The 13,120-nt window shown below is 45.7% G+C and overlaps 1 protein-coding gene across 5 annotated transcripts in view; it reads left to right on the top strand.

The window, feature by feature from the left end:
* The window catches only part of Pdgfra (platelet derived growth factor receptor alpha), a 45,781-nt gene that overhangs the window by 9,344 nt on the left and 23,317 nt on the right, over positions 1-13,120 (top strand). For all 5 annotated transcript variants that reach the window (XM_029477989.2, XM_021163796.3, XM_021163795.3 and 2 more), the window contains exons 2-8: positions 1,084-1,144; positions 2,388-2,705; positions 5,222-5,482; positions 6,556-6,686; positions 8,511-8,682; positions 8,777-8,966; positions 11,717-11,832. In XM_029477989.2, coding sequence (XP_029333849.1) covers positions 1,096-1,144; positions 2,388-2,705; positions 5,222-5,482; positions 6,556-6,686; positions 8,511-8,682; positions 8,777-8,966; positions 11,717-11,832 — 1,237 coding nt within the window. In that variant the 5' untranslated portion in view covers positions 1,084-1,095. The remainder of the gene's footprint in view (positions 1-1,083; positions 1,145-2,387; positions 2,706-5,221; positions 5,483-6,555; positions 6,687-8,510; positions 8,683-8,776; positions 8,967-11,716; positions 11,833-13,120) is intronic.

Consider the following 13,120-nt stretch of genomic DNA (forward strand, 5'->3'; position numbering starts at 1 on the left):
TAAGTGCATTTGGTCCACAACCCTGCAATTAGGTTTTCTAATTGTGGTGTGCAGAGAAGGAGAGGGGTCAGGGGTAGGTTGTATTGGGAAAGAGTGGGCGCAGAAAGGCTAACCTTTCCCAGATCCCTAGGGATTGCTCGGCTGTCTGTCTGCCAATATCGGTGAGCTCCAGGCTCAGGCAGAGACCTTGTTTTAAAAAAAAAATAGTGTAGAATGATGAGGAAAACACCTGATGTCAATCACTGCCTTCCACATACACCTGCGCACACGTGCACACATGCATGTACACACAGACAGACAGACACACACACACTCCTGGATCTGCCCCTGGCTATGTGTTTTTGGATCATTTGCTAAACTTCTGTACCCCACAGTAAGAAACTGTAAAGGTGGAGGCTCTTCCTGTATAGAGATTTCTAAGGAGGAAGCTTTCTATTTCCCCAGAATTTGGTCTGCACAGACCCTGACAATAAGTGATGTTTTCTGTGCTTCCCAATGGATGGAATCTAAATGTACATCCACCATGCTGGGCCTCTCCTTTCTCTCTATTGTCCCTTTGTTCGTGTTCCTGTCCTGGGCTTTCCAAGCTTCGAGTAACCTGGCCATATGTCCAGGTCCCACAAGAACACAGGCTGGAAGCCAATGCCCTTGCAGGCTTCCGTCTCACAGAGGCTGCCTCAAAGCGAGGGCTACCTCGAAACCACATGCTATCGTCAAATTGTTCCAGCCTTTTCTGAAAGTAAGAAGATTCGCACTGCTGATGAGCTGTGACGTGAAGCAAGGGACAGCCTTGCTTCACGTCACAGAAGCAGAGACTTCTCCAGCTTAGATGGAGAACCCGTAACATTTATTCCCCCAATCCCCTTTGGAGACAGTAATTGAGGACCCTGGCTTGACTCTCAGGCTCCGCCATGCTCTTTGATGCTTCCCTCTTAGCTATCTGACTGTATCAGTTGTCAGCCTTAAGCTGGGACGTGCTTCCGCTGACGGTACCAGTAAGAACTCCCATGGCAGGAGAACCTGGCCCACCAGTGGCTTTCTGTTTGGCTAATGCTGTTTATGTTTGGCTTCTGTCATTTGCAGGTCTCAGGAGCTATGGGGACCTCCCACCAGGTCTTTCTGGTCCTCAGCTGTCTCCTCACAGGTACGGATCCCCACATGCGTCCTTGTTCTCCTAACTCACTGTTCCAGGGAGCCAACGTCCATGCTCTGTGGGCCTCTCACCTGCACCTGGGTTCAAAGGGGGGCGAGATGAAACCAACAGGAACTTTTGATGCCTTTCGCTAAATGGCACCAATTCCATTTCAAAACAAGCACTTTCTGTCTGTGGTCTGAAGGGAGGAATAATCTGGATATTGACATGTTGTCTACACTTGCCCACTTCTTCCTCTTTCTGGGATGGGCTTACAGCAAGGAAGGAGAAGATGGTTTTGAGCATGTTCAAATGGAGTAAAGACTCAGGCGTCCTTCGTCAGGCTTAGGGACTCAAACCTGTAATCCCAGCCACTTGGAAGGCTGTAGCAGGAAGATCATAAACTCACGGTGTGCCAGGGCTACATAGTGAGACCCTGTCTTTAAAAACTAAAAGTAAAAAGAGGGCTGGGGAGATGCTCAGTGGTAGAGTGCTGGCCTGGCACTTGGTAGATCCTTTCCACGTGTTTGTCTGTTGCAAACATTACTCCAAAGTTAGGCACCAAGGGAAACTAGAGACCATTAATTAATAATTAAGTCAGAATGTGTCTCCTTCTCTTCAGACAAGGGAAGCTCGGCTGAAACGTGAAGCTCAGGGATTAGTTTCAAGCCCCCCTCCTCGCCTGCGTTTTATTTATTATTTGTGAATTTAAGCCCATGCCTTCCTGCTTTGGCTTTTGGAAATCATTAAGGAGAGATGGTGTGCCAGAGGGTGGCAGTGAGGAAAGACATGGGGTTCCTGAGTGAGCCCAGATCTGCTGTGTGCTTTGTTCGGGCCTCTTTCCCTGCCTCTTCTCACATCTCCTGCCCATTTTTTTTTAAACCAAGGGAAACTTCTGCAGGGCATATGCATGATAAAGAACCCATATGTGCTTGAGCCCAGACCGCACTGGGATATTTTATGGTCACACATAAGAGTGTGAAATATGGAATTGAAATCAGACATCCTTTATCCGTTTAAGTGTTTGGAGGGGTGAATATGGGGCATTTGGTGGGGCTGTTGAGGCCGTTGGAACACTTGCTGCCCTCAGCAGATGCAATGTTATAATGGGGGGCCTTTCATGGCCATCCAGAGGAACAGAGCTTCACGTAGAAATGGCCGTTGTTCATATAAGCTGCCACTGTGGCTACTCTCAGCGCTCTGGAGAAGCCGTCCTTTCTGGCTTGCCCTATTCAATGGCTGTCCCTTTCTACAGGGCCGGGCCTCATCTCCTGCCAGCTCTTATTACCCTCTATCCTCCCAAATGAGAATGAGAAGATTGTGCAGCTGAATTCGTCCTTTTCTCTGAGATGCGTTGGGGAGAGTGAAGTGAGCTGGCAGCACCCCATGTCTGAAGAAGACGACCCCAACGTGGAAATCAGAAATGAGGAGAACAACAGTGGCCTCTTTGTCACAGTGCTGGAAGTGGTCAACGCCTCTGCCGCCCACACCGGATGGTACACTTGCTACTACAACCACACTCAGACGGATGAGAGTGAGATCGAAGGCAGGCACATTTACATCTATGTACCAGGTGAGTGGCAGGGCCCTCCTAGACCATGTGGCGTCCTGCCCTGCCTGCCTCTGAGTCACTGAGTTAAGGGGCATAAAACACGAGGAATTCATAAATGTTTATTGCAGAGAAATCTGCAAGGTAGAAAAGTCTTTCCCTTCTTTCATCTCTGTCTCTGTCTGTCTGTCTGTCTTTGTCTGTCTCTGACTCTCTGTCTCTGTCTGTCTCTGTCTGTCTGTCTCTGTCTGTCTGTCTCTGTTTGTCTGTCTGTCTCTGTCTGTCTCTGTCTGTCTGTCTTTGTCTGTCTCTGACTCTCTGTCTCTGTCTGTCTCTGACTGTCTCTGACTGTCTCTGTCTGTCTCTGTCTGTCTCTGACTGTCTCTGTCTGTCTCTGTCTGTCTGTCTCTGTCTGTCTCTGTCTGTCTGTCTTTGTCTGTCTGTCTCTGACTCTCTGTCTCTGTCTGTCTCTGACTCTCTGTCTCTGTCTGTCTCTAACTGTCTCTGTCTGACTGTCTGTCTCTGTCTGTCTCTGTCTGACTGTCTGTCTCTGTCTGTCTCTGACTGTCTGTCTCTGACTGTCTCTGACTGTCTGTCTCTGTCTGTTTCTAATTGTCTGTCTCTGACTGTCTGTCTCCGTCTGTCTGTCTCTCACTGGAACTCTCACTGAGGCTGGATCTAGGTGGTCAGCCTGCCAACCCAAGCTATCCTCTTGCCTTCACCTTCCACAGAGCTAAGGATATAGATTTTTTTCTTTTTATGTGAGTCTTTGGGATTAGAACCCTGGTACTCATGCTTTTAAAACAAGTGCTCTTACTCCCTGGGCCACTCCTTAGCTCTCTGTCTGCCTGTCTGTCTTTGGTTCTTGAGGCTCTCACAGGCTCCCTCTGTTAGATAGTTACAGGAGATTAGCGCCCTCTTCTGTCCTCTACCTGAACTGCATACATGTAATGTACCTACATACATATTTAGCCAGAACACCCAAACACACACACACACACCCCAAAAAAACAAATAAACAAACATGGAAATTCCCCTAAATGTTAATGACAAAGGCAAAAAGAATTCCTTCCACTCTTTAAGAGTAAATGCACCTTTGTAGGAAAGCTGGAATGGTGGTATTTAAAATACCTGTTGTTTGAAAAGAGAAAGACTTGTAGCTTGGGATCTAGCTCAGTGACAGCGCTTTCCCAGCAAGTGGAAGGCTGTCGATTCTACCCAGAGAAGTGTTTATTGTCAACATGTCAGGGCTTTATTAATTTTGAAAAGTCTTTACTGTCACGTGTCTTTTATTCAGATGGTGCAAAACAAACAAACAAAAAAAATCAAATGTAGTCAGTCAGTGTGGTTCAGTCAGTGTGACCAGGCACTTACAAGTGTATCAGGTGCCATGTCTTATGTGGGAGGCAGGATTAACAGGCGGCAGGCCTTGCTTTGGATACTCACAGTTCACTAGGGTAGATTCCAAATAGCCACTCAGTTTCAGCTTTCATACAAATGTGCATGTATGATGAGTATGATGTGATGAGTAGGAAGGAATTCTTTTTGCCTTTGTCATTAACATTTAGAGGAGTTTCCGTGTTAATGATATGTCCTTCTGTCTGCTGAGAGGCAGATGACAAGACGTAGGTTATATGCCTTGGTTTTATAAGGGGCAAGACCTAGGAAAGGGGTAGGAGGGTCCCCGCATGCTCCTGCTGGACTCCATTAGATGGACTGGTACTACACTACCTTCTTGCCCATGGGCCTCAGGTGCCCTCAGTCAGTGACAGGAAGCATTGCTGGGGAGTGTGATTTTAGGTTCAGAGGGCTGCAGGGCTAGGCTCTAGACCGTTAAGCCCTCTGTGGTTGGAAGGATGTGCTTTCTCCCAGAATCCAGGCTTAGCTGAAAGCTTGCGATGCATTTGGTCTGCCACCCACCTCGCCTCTGCTCTGAGCCTTTGCCGAGCTGGAGCTGTTGGTATCTGTATGTAGTGTTGGTGAGCAGCTGTACAAAGAAGGACCCCAGTGTTACCTACACACCATACAGGTAGCATTCGGTAGTAGGGAGGATTAGTCTTGGAGAGGGAAGCCCAACTGAAGCATGGGGACATGAGTCTATCTGTCTGAACCCGAACTGGATGCATACCTGTCTAAACTCTGTGTGGACAGGGTTCGAGTGTTCGGAACTCTGAATACAAATTAGAACGGTGGGGCTTTTTGTTGCTGGGGAATGGAAAGAGCTTTGGAGTACAGGTGACTGCCGTTCACACTCCGCCTTTACTGCATGTACACGGGTGCCGGGGGTTTGAACTCTGGTCCTCACGCTTGCCTGGCAAGCATTTTTCCTCCTCTCCAGCTCCGAAGTGTCTCTTTTCTTACAATACAACAGTTTGTTGTGAAAAGAGCAGGTATTTAGAATGTCACTTTAATGCTACACAGTAACGATGGTGGTGAAGCTAACAATGATGATATTAACAGAACCCCTTTCCCCCCCGTATATGTGTATAAAAATGAAATGAGCCCCTAATAGATTCTTCTCTCTCTCTTTAAAACCGCAGACCCAGACATGGCCTTTGTGCCTCTCGGGATGACAGATTCTTTAGTCATCGTGGAGGAGGATGATTCTGCTGTCATACCTTGCCGCACCACAGATCCGGAAACTCAAGTAACCTTGCACAAGAACGGGAGGCTGGTGCCTGCCTCCTATGACAGCAGGCAGGGCTTCAACGGGACCTTCAGCGTGGGGCCTTACATCTGTGAGGCCACCGTCAAAGGGAGGACGTTCAAGACCAGCGAGTTTAACGTTTATGCCTTGAAAGGTACTTTCGCCTCTCTAAGTGAGAGCAACGGGCAAACAAGTTTTTTAATTTGGGTGTTGCCTCTTCCTTCTCTATACAATGTGGCTGACCTCTGTAACTATAATAATACAGGCTTAAAAAAATACTACAGGCTGAACTTGCTTCTACGTGTAAGACAGCATGTTCCCTGAAAAATACCTCAAGGAATTCTTTCTTGCATAAGCCTCTTATTATTTGGTTCCTATTCTTGAATATGCAGCCCTAAGAAGCAAACACACCCCAGGGGGTTGGAGGCCTAGATTAATTTCAGTAACTTAAGAATCAAGCAATTTCAGTTTTGAAGGAAGACTATAGTTAAAGAGGCTAAAACTTCTTCCCTTTGATGTGAGGGGTTCGTTAGCCTGACTGGCAAAGTCTCTCTCACACACGGGGAGGGGGGGTCGTGGTGGCCGATTTTTAGGTGGGGACTTTACACGGACATGGAGCAGAAGCAAGAAAATGTCACTTGCCTCTTGTTACAAACTTATTTTGTGCTGAGCTCTGGGAGGTGCTACGAATAACTGGGGGAGGGCTGGAGAGATGGCTCAGTGTTTAAGAGCACTGACTGCTCTTCCAGAGGTCCTGAGTTCAATTCCCAGAAACCACATGGTGGCTCATAACCATCTGTAATGGGATTTGATGCCCTCTTCTGGTGTGTCTGAAGACAGCGACAGTAACAGTGTACTTACATACATAAAATAAATAAATCTTAAAAAAAAAATAACAAAGAGTAACCGAGAGGCACAGAAAAGAAGTTACAGTCAGGGGCACGGAGACTTTCAGTGGCTTGAAAGAGTGCAGCCACAGTTATACAGCCCAGGCATGTTGTGTTCTGGTTAAAAGAGACTGAGTTTTACCATCGTTGTTATTTTGTATTTCTGTTATATCCCAAGTTGTGTAAGACTCAAAGTCCAGACTCTTTGATGGTCCGGCTTTTGCCTCCATTACACTGGTTTGGACATGATTTTTTCGTCGTTTTTAACGACCCTGATTCAGCTACAGGTTTTACTTTGAGATCCCGACTGTACTGTATTTTCTTTGTCATCTCATCACAGCAACGTCAGAACTGAATCTGGAGATGGACGCACGCCAGACTGTGTATAAGGCAGGAGAAACTATCGTGGTGACCTGTGCTGTCTTTAACAACGAGGTCGTTGACCTGCAGTGGACTTACCCTGGAGAAGTGGTGGGTACCCCGTGATAAGGAGCTCATGGAACCCCCACAACAGGACTTGTAATTCTACACACCAGAGGTGTTTCTCTCGGATGGGCACATCCCTGAGCTTCTCTGGACCTCAGCTTCCCATCTGGGCAATGGGCACATTTGACTCCAGGACTTTTATTTGATATTGGTGGATGTGCGCCTTTGTCACAACATGCTGTGGAGGTCAGAAGAACTCTTCTGGACTCAGCTCTCTGCTTCCACCTTTAAATGGGTTCCAGGGGTTGGACTCGGGTCTCTAAGTCTGCATGGCAGGTGCCCTCGCCCACTGAGCCATCTTGCAGAAGCAAGTCTGGTGCTCTTTCGTTAGGCATGATCATTAGGTGTTGTCAATGGACTACATGCATTGTGGGGCACTCACAGTCTAGTGTATTATATCCCTTGCACTATAGCGTGACTTGGTGGTTTTCTTCATGCTCCATTACTTTTAATCCCTAAAACACAACACTTCATTTATGAAGTGTTTTTAATTTTTAATTTTTAAGCCAAAGCACATGACATTTGACCCACAATTACATAAAATGCTTTATTTTTCTTCCCATAAAAGTGCTGAAAACTTCTCTTTGAAAATTTGTAAACTATGGAGAAACACAAGGAAACCTTCTTCTCAGAGCAGCACACATCTCAGATTCCAGACAGACAGACAGACAGGCAGACCCTTTAGAATTCTTCATTAAAAGAGTGTTTTGCAATACTGATGGCTGACTCGGAGCCTTGCAGGTGCTGAGCACGGGATCCACGGCTAAGCTACTGCCTTAGCCCAGCACTTTAATTTCTGCTTGCCTTTTGGTTTAGAGGGGCTCACTCTGTAGCCCAGGCTGGCCTAGAACTTGCTACATAGCTCAAGCTGGCTTCATCCCCAGGGGAGTAGTCCCACATCAGCCTCCCGTGTGCTGGGATTTGAGCTGTGAGCCACCACACTTAACGCTACTATCATTTTAAAGCATGGCTTTTTAAAAGGATCTAGACTGCCGGGCGTGGTGGCTCATGCCTTTAATCCCAGCACTCGGGAGGCAGAGGCAGGAGGATTTCTGAGTTCGAGGCCAGCCTGGTCTACAAAGTGAGTTCCAGGACAGCCAGGGCTATACAGAGAAACCCTGTCTCGAAAAACCAAAAAAAAAAAAAAAAAAAAGGATCTAGACTTAGCGTTATTTTCACTTCTTGTTACTGTATATGAAGCAAATATAATAATGGATTCATTATGACATTTACACACACACACACACACACACACACACACGATTATGTTCATCTGCCACTAACTCTGCTCTCTTGCCCCCGCCCCCACCCATGTTGGAAGAGTCCCTTCCTTTAAGCTAGTCCCCTTCTTTCCTTCATGCCTTTTTACGATTTGTTTGTGGTCCAATTAGCTTAATTAAAGTGACTTCCAGGAGGATAGGCAAAGGGTTGGCAGGAGCATGGGTCACTTACCAGGGTCTACATTACTGGAGAGAATGTCTCCCCTAGCAACTGCTGGCTACTGACAAGGCCTCCGAGAGGATAGGGGCCTCACTGGCTTCTCCCCTTCTACCTTCTTATTTATATTTCTATTCTTGAGGAGGTTTTATGTTTTAGCGCCTCTTTAGGCTCAGAGCAAATGTACAAAGCACACCAATTTCCTACGTGATCCCGGCTCCCACCTATGCTTAGCCTGCCAATTGCCAGGTCTTCCTCGGAGCGCACAGTGCTTAGGACCCGATGAGCCTCCTACACTCACAAACCCTACATCAGGGCTCACTCTGGAAGGACCTTTTTTTCACACTACCGTTTTCTTGTATGCTACTGCAGAGAAACAAAGGTATCACCATGCTGGAGGAGATCAAACTCCCGTCCATCAAACTGGTGTACACTTTGACCGTCCCCAAGGCCACGGTGAAGGACAGTGGAGAGTATGAATGCGCTGCCCGTCAGGCCACTAAAGAGGTCAAGGAAATGAAGAGAGTCACCATTTCTGTCCACGGTATCCACTGTTCTCTTAAATGGCTGCCGTTCGAGGGACTTGGTTGGATGCACAGGCTGTGGTTATTACTTACTGGGAACTCTTGCTTTCACAGAGAAAGGCTTCGTCGAGATCGAGCCCACCTTTGGCCAGCTGGAAGCTGTCAACTTGCATGAAGTCAGAGAGTTCGTGGTGGAGGTGCAGGCCTACCCGACACCCAGGATATCATGGCTGAAGGACAACTTGACTCTGATAGAGAATCTCACCGAGATCACCACCGACGTACAGAAGAGTCAGGAAACAAGGTAAAGGGGGCCATTCACAAGTCACTCCCGTAACACCAGTCTTCTGAGTGCATCAGCCTACCAGAGGGACCAGCACCTGAGCTGAGACGTGCTTACGGTCACGTTTTAATCACAGCATCCTCACACTTTAAGATAACATTGCAGCCTGACGAGGTAATACATCCATGAGTGTTTAACGTAAAATGAGAAGAAAGGACTGAAAGGTTCTGTCCCCCAGTGGAGGGCAGCATACTGTTCCTAGCTAAAGGTGAAGGTAAGATGGGGGGATAGGATGCTCTTGGACCTTGACAGTCATCATACTTCAGCAGACATTATGAACTGATTCCATGTGTGAGATAATTCGAATGTAAGTCTACAGGTCACCAAATACCATTGTTTAGAGTGCGTCTGTCCCAATCCAAGATTCCACTGAGATAAGACTGGGGTCTCGTTAGATCTGACTGAGGTGACGGTGTTGGTGGCTCTCATCTCTAACCACTGCTGCTGCTTTCCTGCCCCCGGTACCATTGGTCAACCATGGGTCTCTTGTGTCCCTTGCATACTCGGCAGACACTCTGCCATTGGGCACCACAATTTCCCTTGAAGTTTTTGAGCTATGAATAGAAATCATGAGATAGAAGGTGCTTTATTTTCTTATTTTTTATTTTTTTATATTTTTGAGATAGGGTCTCCTTCTGTAGCCCAGGCTGACCTTAAACTCTCAACAATTCCCCTACCTCATAGCCTCAAGGATTATGACTGTGAGCCACTGTACCAATTAAAGTCATTATTGCCATCTTTCTTTCTTTCTTTCTTTCTTTCTTTCTTTCTTTCTTTCTTTCTTTCTTTCTTTCTTTCTTTCTTTCTTTCTCTCTCTCTCTCTCTCTCTCTCCTTCTTCTTCTTCTTCTTCTTCTTCTTCTTCTTCTTCTTCTTCTTCTTCTTCCTCCTCCTCCTCCTCCTCCTCCTCCTCCTCCTCCTCCTCCTCCTCCTCCTCCTCTTCTTCTTCTTCTTCTTCTTCTTCTTCTTCTTCTTCTTCTTCTTCTTCTTCTTCTTCTTTTTTGTTTTTTGAGACAGGGCTTCTCTGTAGCCCTGGCTGTCCTGGAACTCACTTTGTAGACCAGGCTGGTCTCAAACTCAGAAATCCACCTACCTCTCCCTCCCAAGTGCTGAGATTAAAGGTGTGCATCACCATGCCCGGCTATTGCCATGTTTCTTGTTTCATTAGTATCACTATTATTGTTGTTGTTATTATTGATATTTTGTTTTCTGGGACAGGGTCTTGCTATGTAGTCATGCCTGGCTTTAGACTTGTACCGATCCTCATGCCTCAGCTTTCGAGTGTTGAGAGACACTGCGTCTTCCTGGCACAGCTGACATTTCACGGGTGTCTGAGCAGGAGTTCCAGGATGTAATAAGTAGTACTGGCAAGGCATGCTTTTCAGGGGAGTGGTGTGGGAAAGCTGGTCATTACTGAGTTTCGAGAACCCTTCAGAGCTTGGTCTTTCCGTTCGTGGGTGGATCAGGCAGAACAAGGTGAAAGGAGTAGTCTCTTTCATGGAGTTAAAACCAGTGAACCTGTAGACTTTCTCGGCTAAACAGATGTAGGCTATGCATGGCCTGGATCATTTGGCCACCAACAGCCAGAAACCTGGTCGTGAAACCAATCCAATAGCTGGCAGAGACAGGCAAGCCAGTGTATCCTGCTTTTCTACAGGTCCTGTGCTTGTAGGAAATATTGAAGCCCATGAAATGCTTTCCCACGTTTAATATCATTTGATAAATCTTAGAAAGAGTGCTCTGTGTGTGCAGTTATCGTATTTTATATGCACGGAAGCAGAGGTATGGGGAGCCAATAATTTCTACAATTTTGTTCCATCCAAGATGCTCTTGTGTATTGGGATGTTTTATAATGAAATGAAAAGTCAAATGTGAAAATATTGTATTTATACATACACACACATACATACAGCACATGCAGGCACACACACATGTTTGTCAGAGGATAATACAGGGGAATGGGTTGTTGCATTATAGCTTGTTGAAGCAGGGTTTCTATTGGCACTGCCGCTGTGCTGAACATTCCAGGCTAGCTGTCCCGAGAGCTACGGTGTATTCTCCTGCCTTTTCCTCTCATCTCACGACAGGAGCGCTGGGGTTGGAGATGGAGATGGAGATGGGTACCACTGCATCTGATGGGGTTGGAGATGGGTACCACTACATATGACTTTTTTTTTGCGGGTTCTGGGGGTTGAATTCAGCCCATCAGGCTAGAGTAGAAAGCACCAACTTAAGTGGTCTCATTTTAAAAGTCTTTTCTTATTGTCATTCAGAATGAGGTCTTGCAGGGCAATGGTAACACACAACTTTAATCCCAGCACTTGGGGAGGCAGAGGCAGGAGGAGCTCTGTCAGTTTGTGGCCAGCCTGTTCTACAGAGGGAGGTCCAAAATAGCCAGGGATACAGTGAATCCCTGTCTGTCAAAACAAAACAAAACAAAACAAAACAAAACAAAACAAAACAAAACAAAACAAAACAAAAATCAAACCCAGAAATGAGGTCTTTCCAGAATTGTTAGCTACTTGGTTTTCTATTGAGTCTATGAGTGAGACCTTCAATGTGTGGAAACTAGATCAAATTTTAGAAAAGACATTGATATTGACAAGAAAGGTTTTTTTTTAAGAAATAAAATTTCAATCATAAAATGAAACTGCTTAAACAGTTGGTGCTTATTTAGTCCCTACTTATGAAAATAAACTTCTTGTCTCTTAAGGTATCAAAGCAAATTAAAGCTGATTCGGGCTAAGGAAGAAGACAGTGGCCATTACACCATTATAGTTCAAAATGAGGATGACGTGAAGAGTTACACGTTTGAGCTGTCAACCCTAGGTATGTAAAGGTCACATAAAGGACATGCTCTCTCATGGATGACTGTCCCCCAGAGGCACCTCGGCTCTTCTCTTCAAAGCCTTGGAGGAGAAGCCAGACCTTGGGGTAGAAGCTGGGTCTGACACATGTCAGGGCTGTGTGGTCGTGCCTGAAAATTCAGGTCCATTTGGAACATTCCTCATCCAAAACTCTGAAATGCCCCCAAATCGGAAACTTTGATTTTTATCAGGAGAGGGGTTGAGATAGTTTATGTATGTAGCCCAGGCTAGCAATACCCCTGCCTCAGCCTCCCAAGTGCTGAGATTCTAGACACTTGTCACCACATCTAGTTGAAAATCTGAAACATTTTGAATGTTCACACGATGTTACAAGTGGAACATCCTGACCTGACATCTTGTGACAGGTCAGAAAATATTCAGGCATATAAAAATATTGTGTAAAATTACCACTTGGTTATGTGTATGAGGTGTGTGTGAGATATAAATGAGTTACATACTTAGGCTGAGTCCTTTCCTAAGACACCTATCTCATTAGGACCTAACTTCTGAAATCTAAAACACTTCTGGAGAAAAATATGTTCTGAGGAAAAATTTTGAAGTAAAGTATGTATTGTAAAGTTTAAATTCTTATTTTAGTTTTTAAAATATTTAATATTTATTTTTAACATTTATTTAGTTTTGTGTAGTTTAAATTCTTTACTTTAAATCAAAATATATGAAGGTAAACTAAAATTTGCATAATTTTCAGCTTATTTTTTATTTTTATTATCATCATCATCATTTGGTACTTGAATCCCATGCTTTAAAAACAAATCAAGGAGCTAGAGAGAGAGCTCAATGGTTAAGAGCACTTGCTGCTCTTGCAGAGGACTGGTGTTTGGGTTCTGACATCCACATGGTGGTTCACAACCATCTCTAACTCCAGTTCCAGGGGATCTGATACCTCTTCTGGCCTCCACAAACAACAGACAATGGTGCCTATACATATACGCCAGCAAAACACTTGCCTGCCTCTAACTTATTTGACTACAAATTGGTGAAAAGATCTTTAAAGTCTAATGATGGCCCCAAGATGCTTGAATGAAGGCTGCTTTCATCAAATCCATTAGTCAAATCTCGAATGCAAAGATGGCTGGAGGATCTCCCTTGCCTTCCGAATGGAAGGTCCCCGGGCATTCCTCTCCTCCCTCGGTCCAGATCTGAGTCATCCAGGCACAAAGCCCCCAAACACGGGCACCGAGGGAGCTGTTAACTGAGTGGGTCTGTCCAGGCTGGAGTTGTTCCGTTCT

The sequence above is a fragment of the Mus caroli genome, unplaced genomic scaffold, assembly GCF_978045245.1.
Source record: "Mus caroli unplaced genomic scaffold, Mus_caroli_1 scaffold_4, whole genome shotgun sequence".
Classification (NCBI taxonomy): domain Eukaryota; kingdom Metazoa; phylum Chordata; class Mammalia; order Rodentia; family Muridae; genus Mus; species Mus caroli.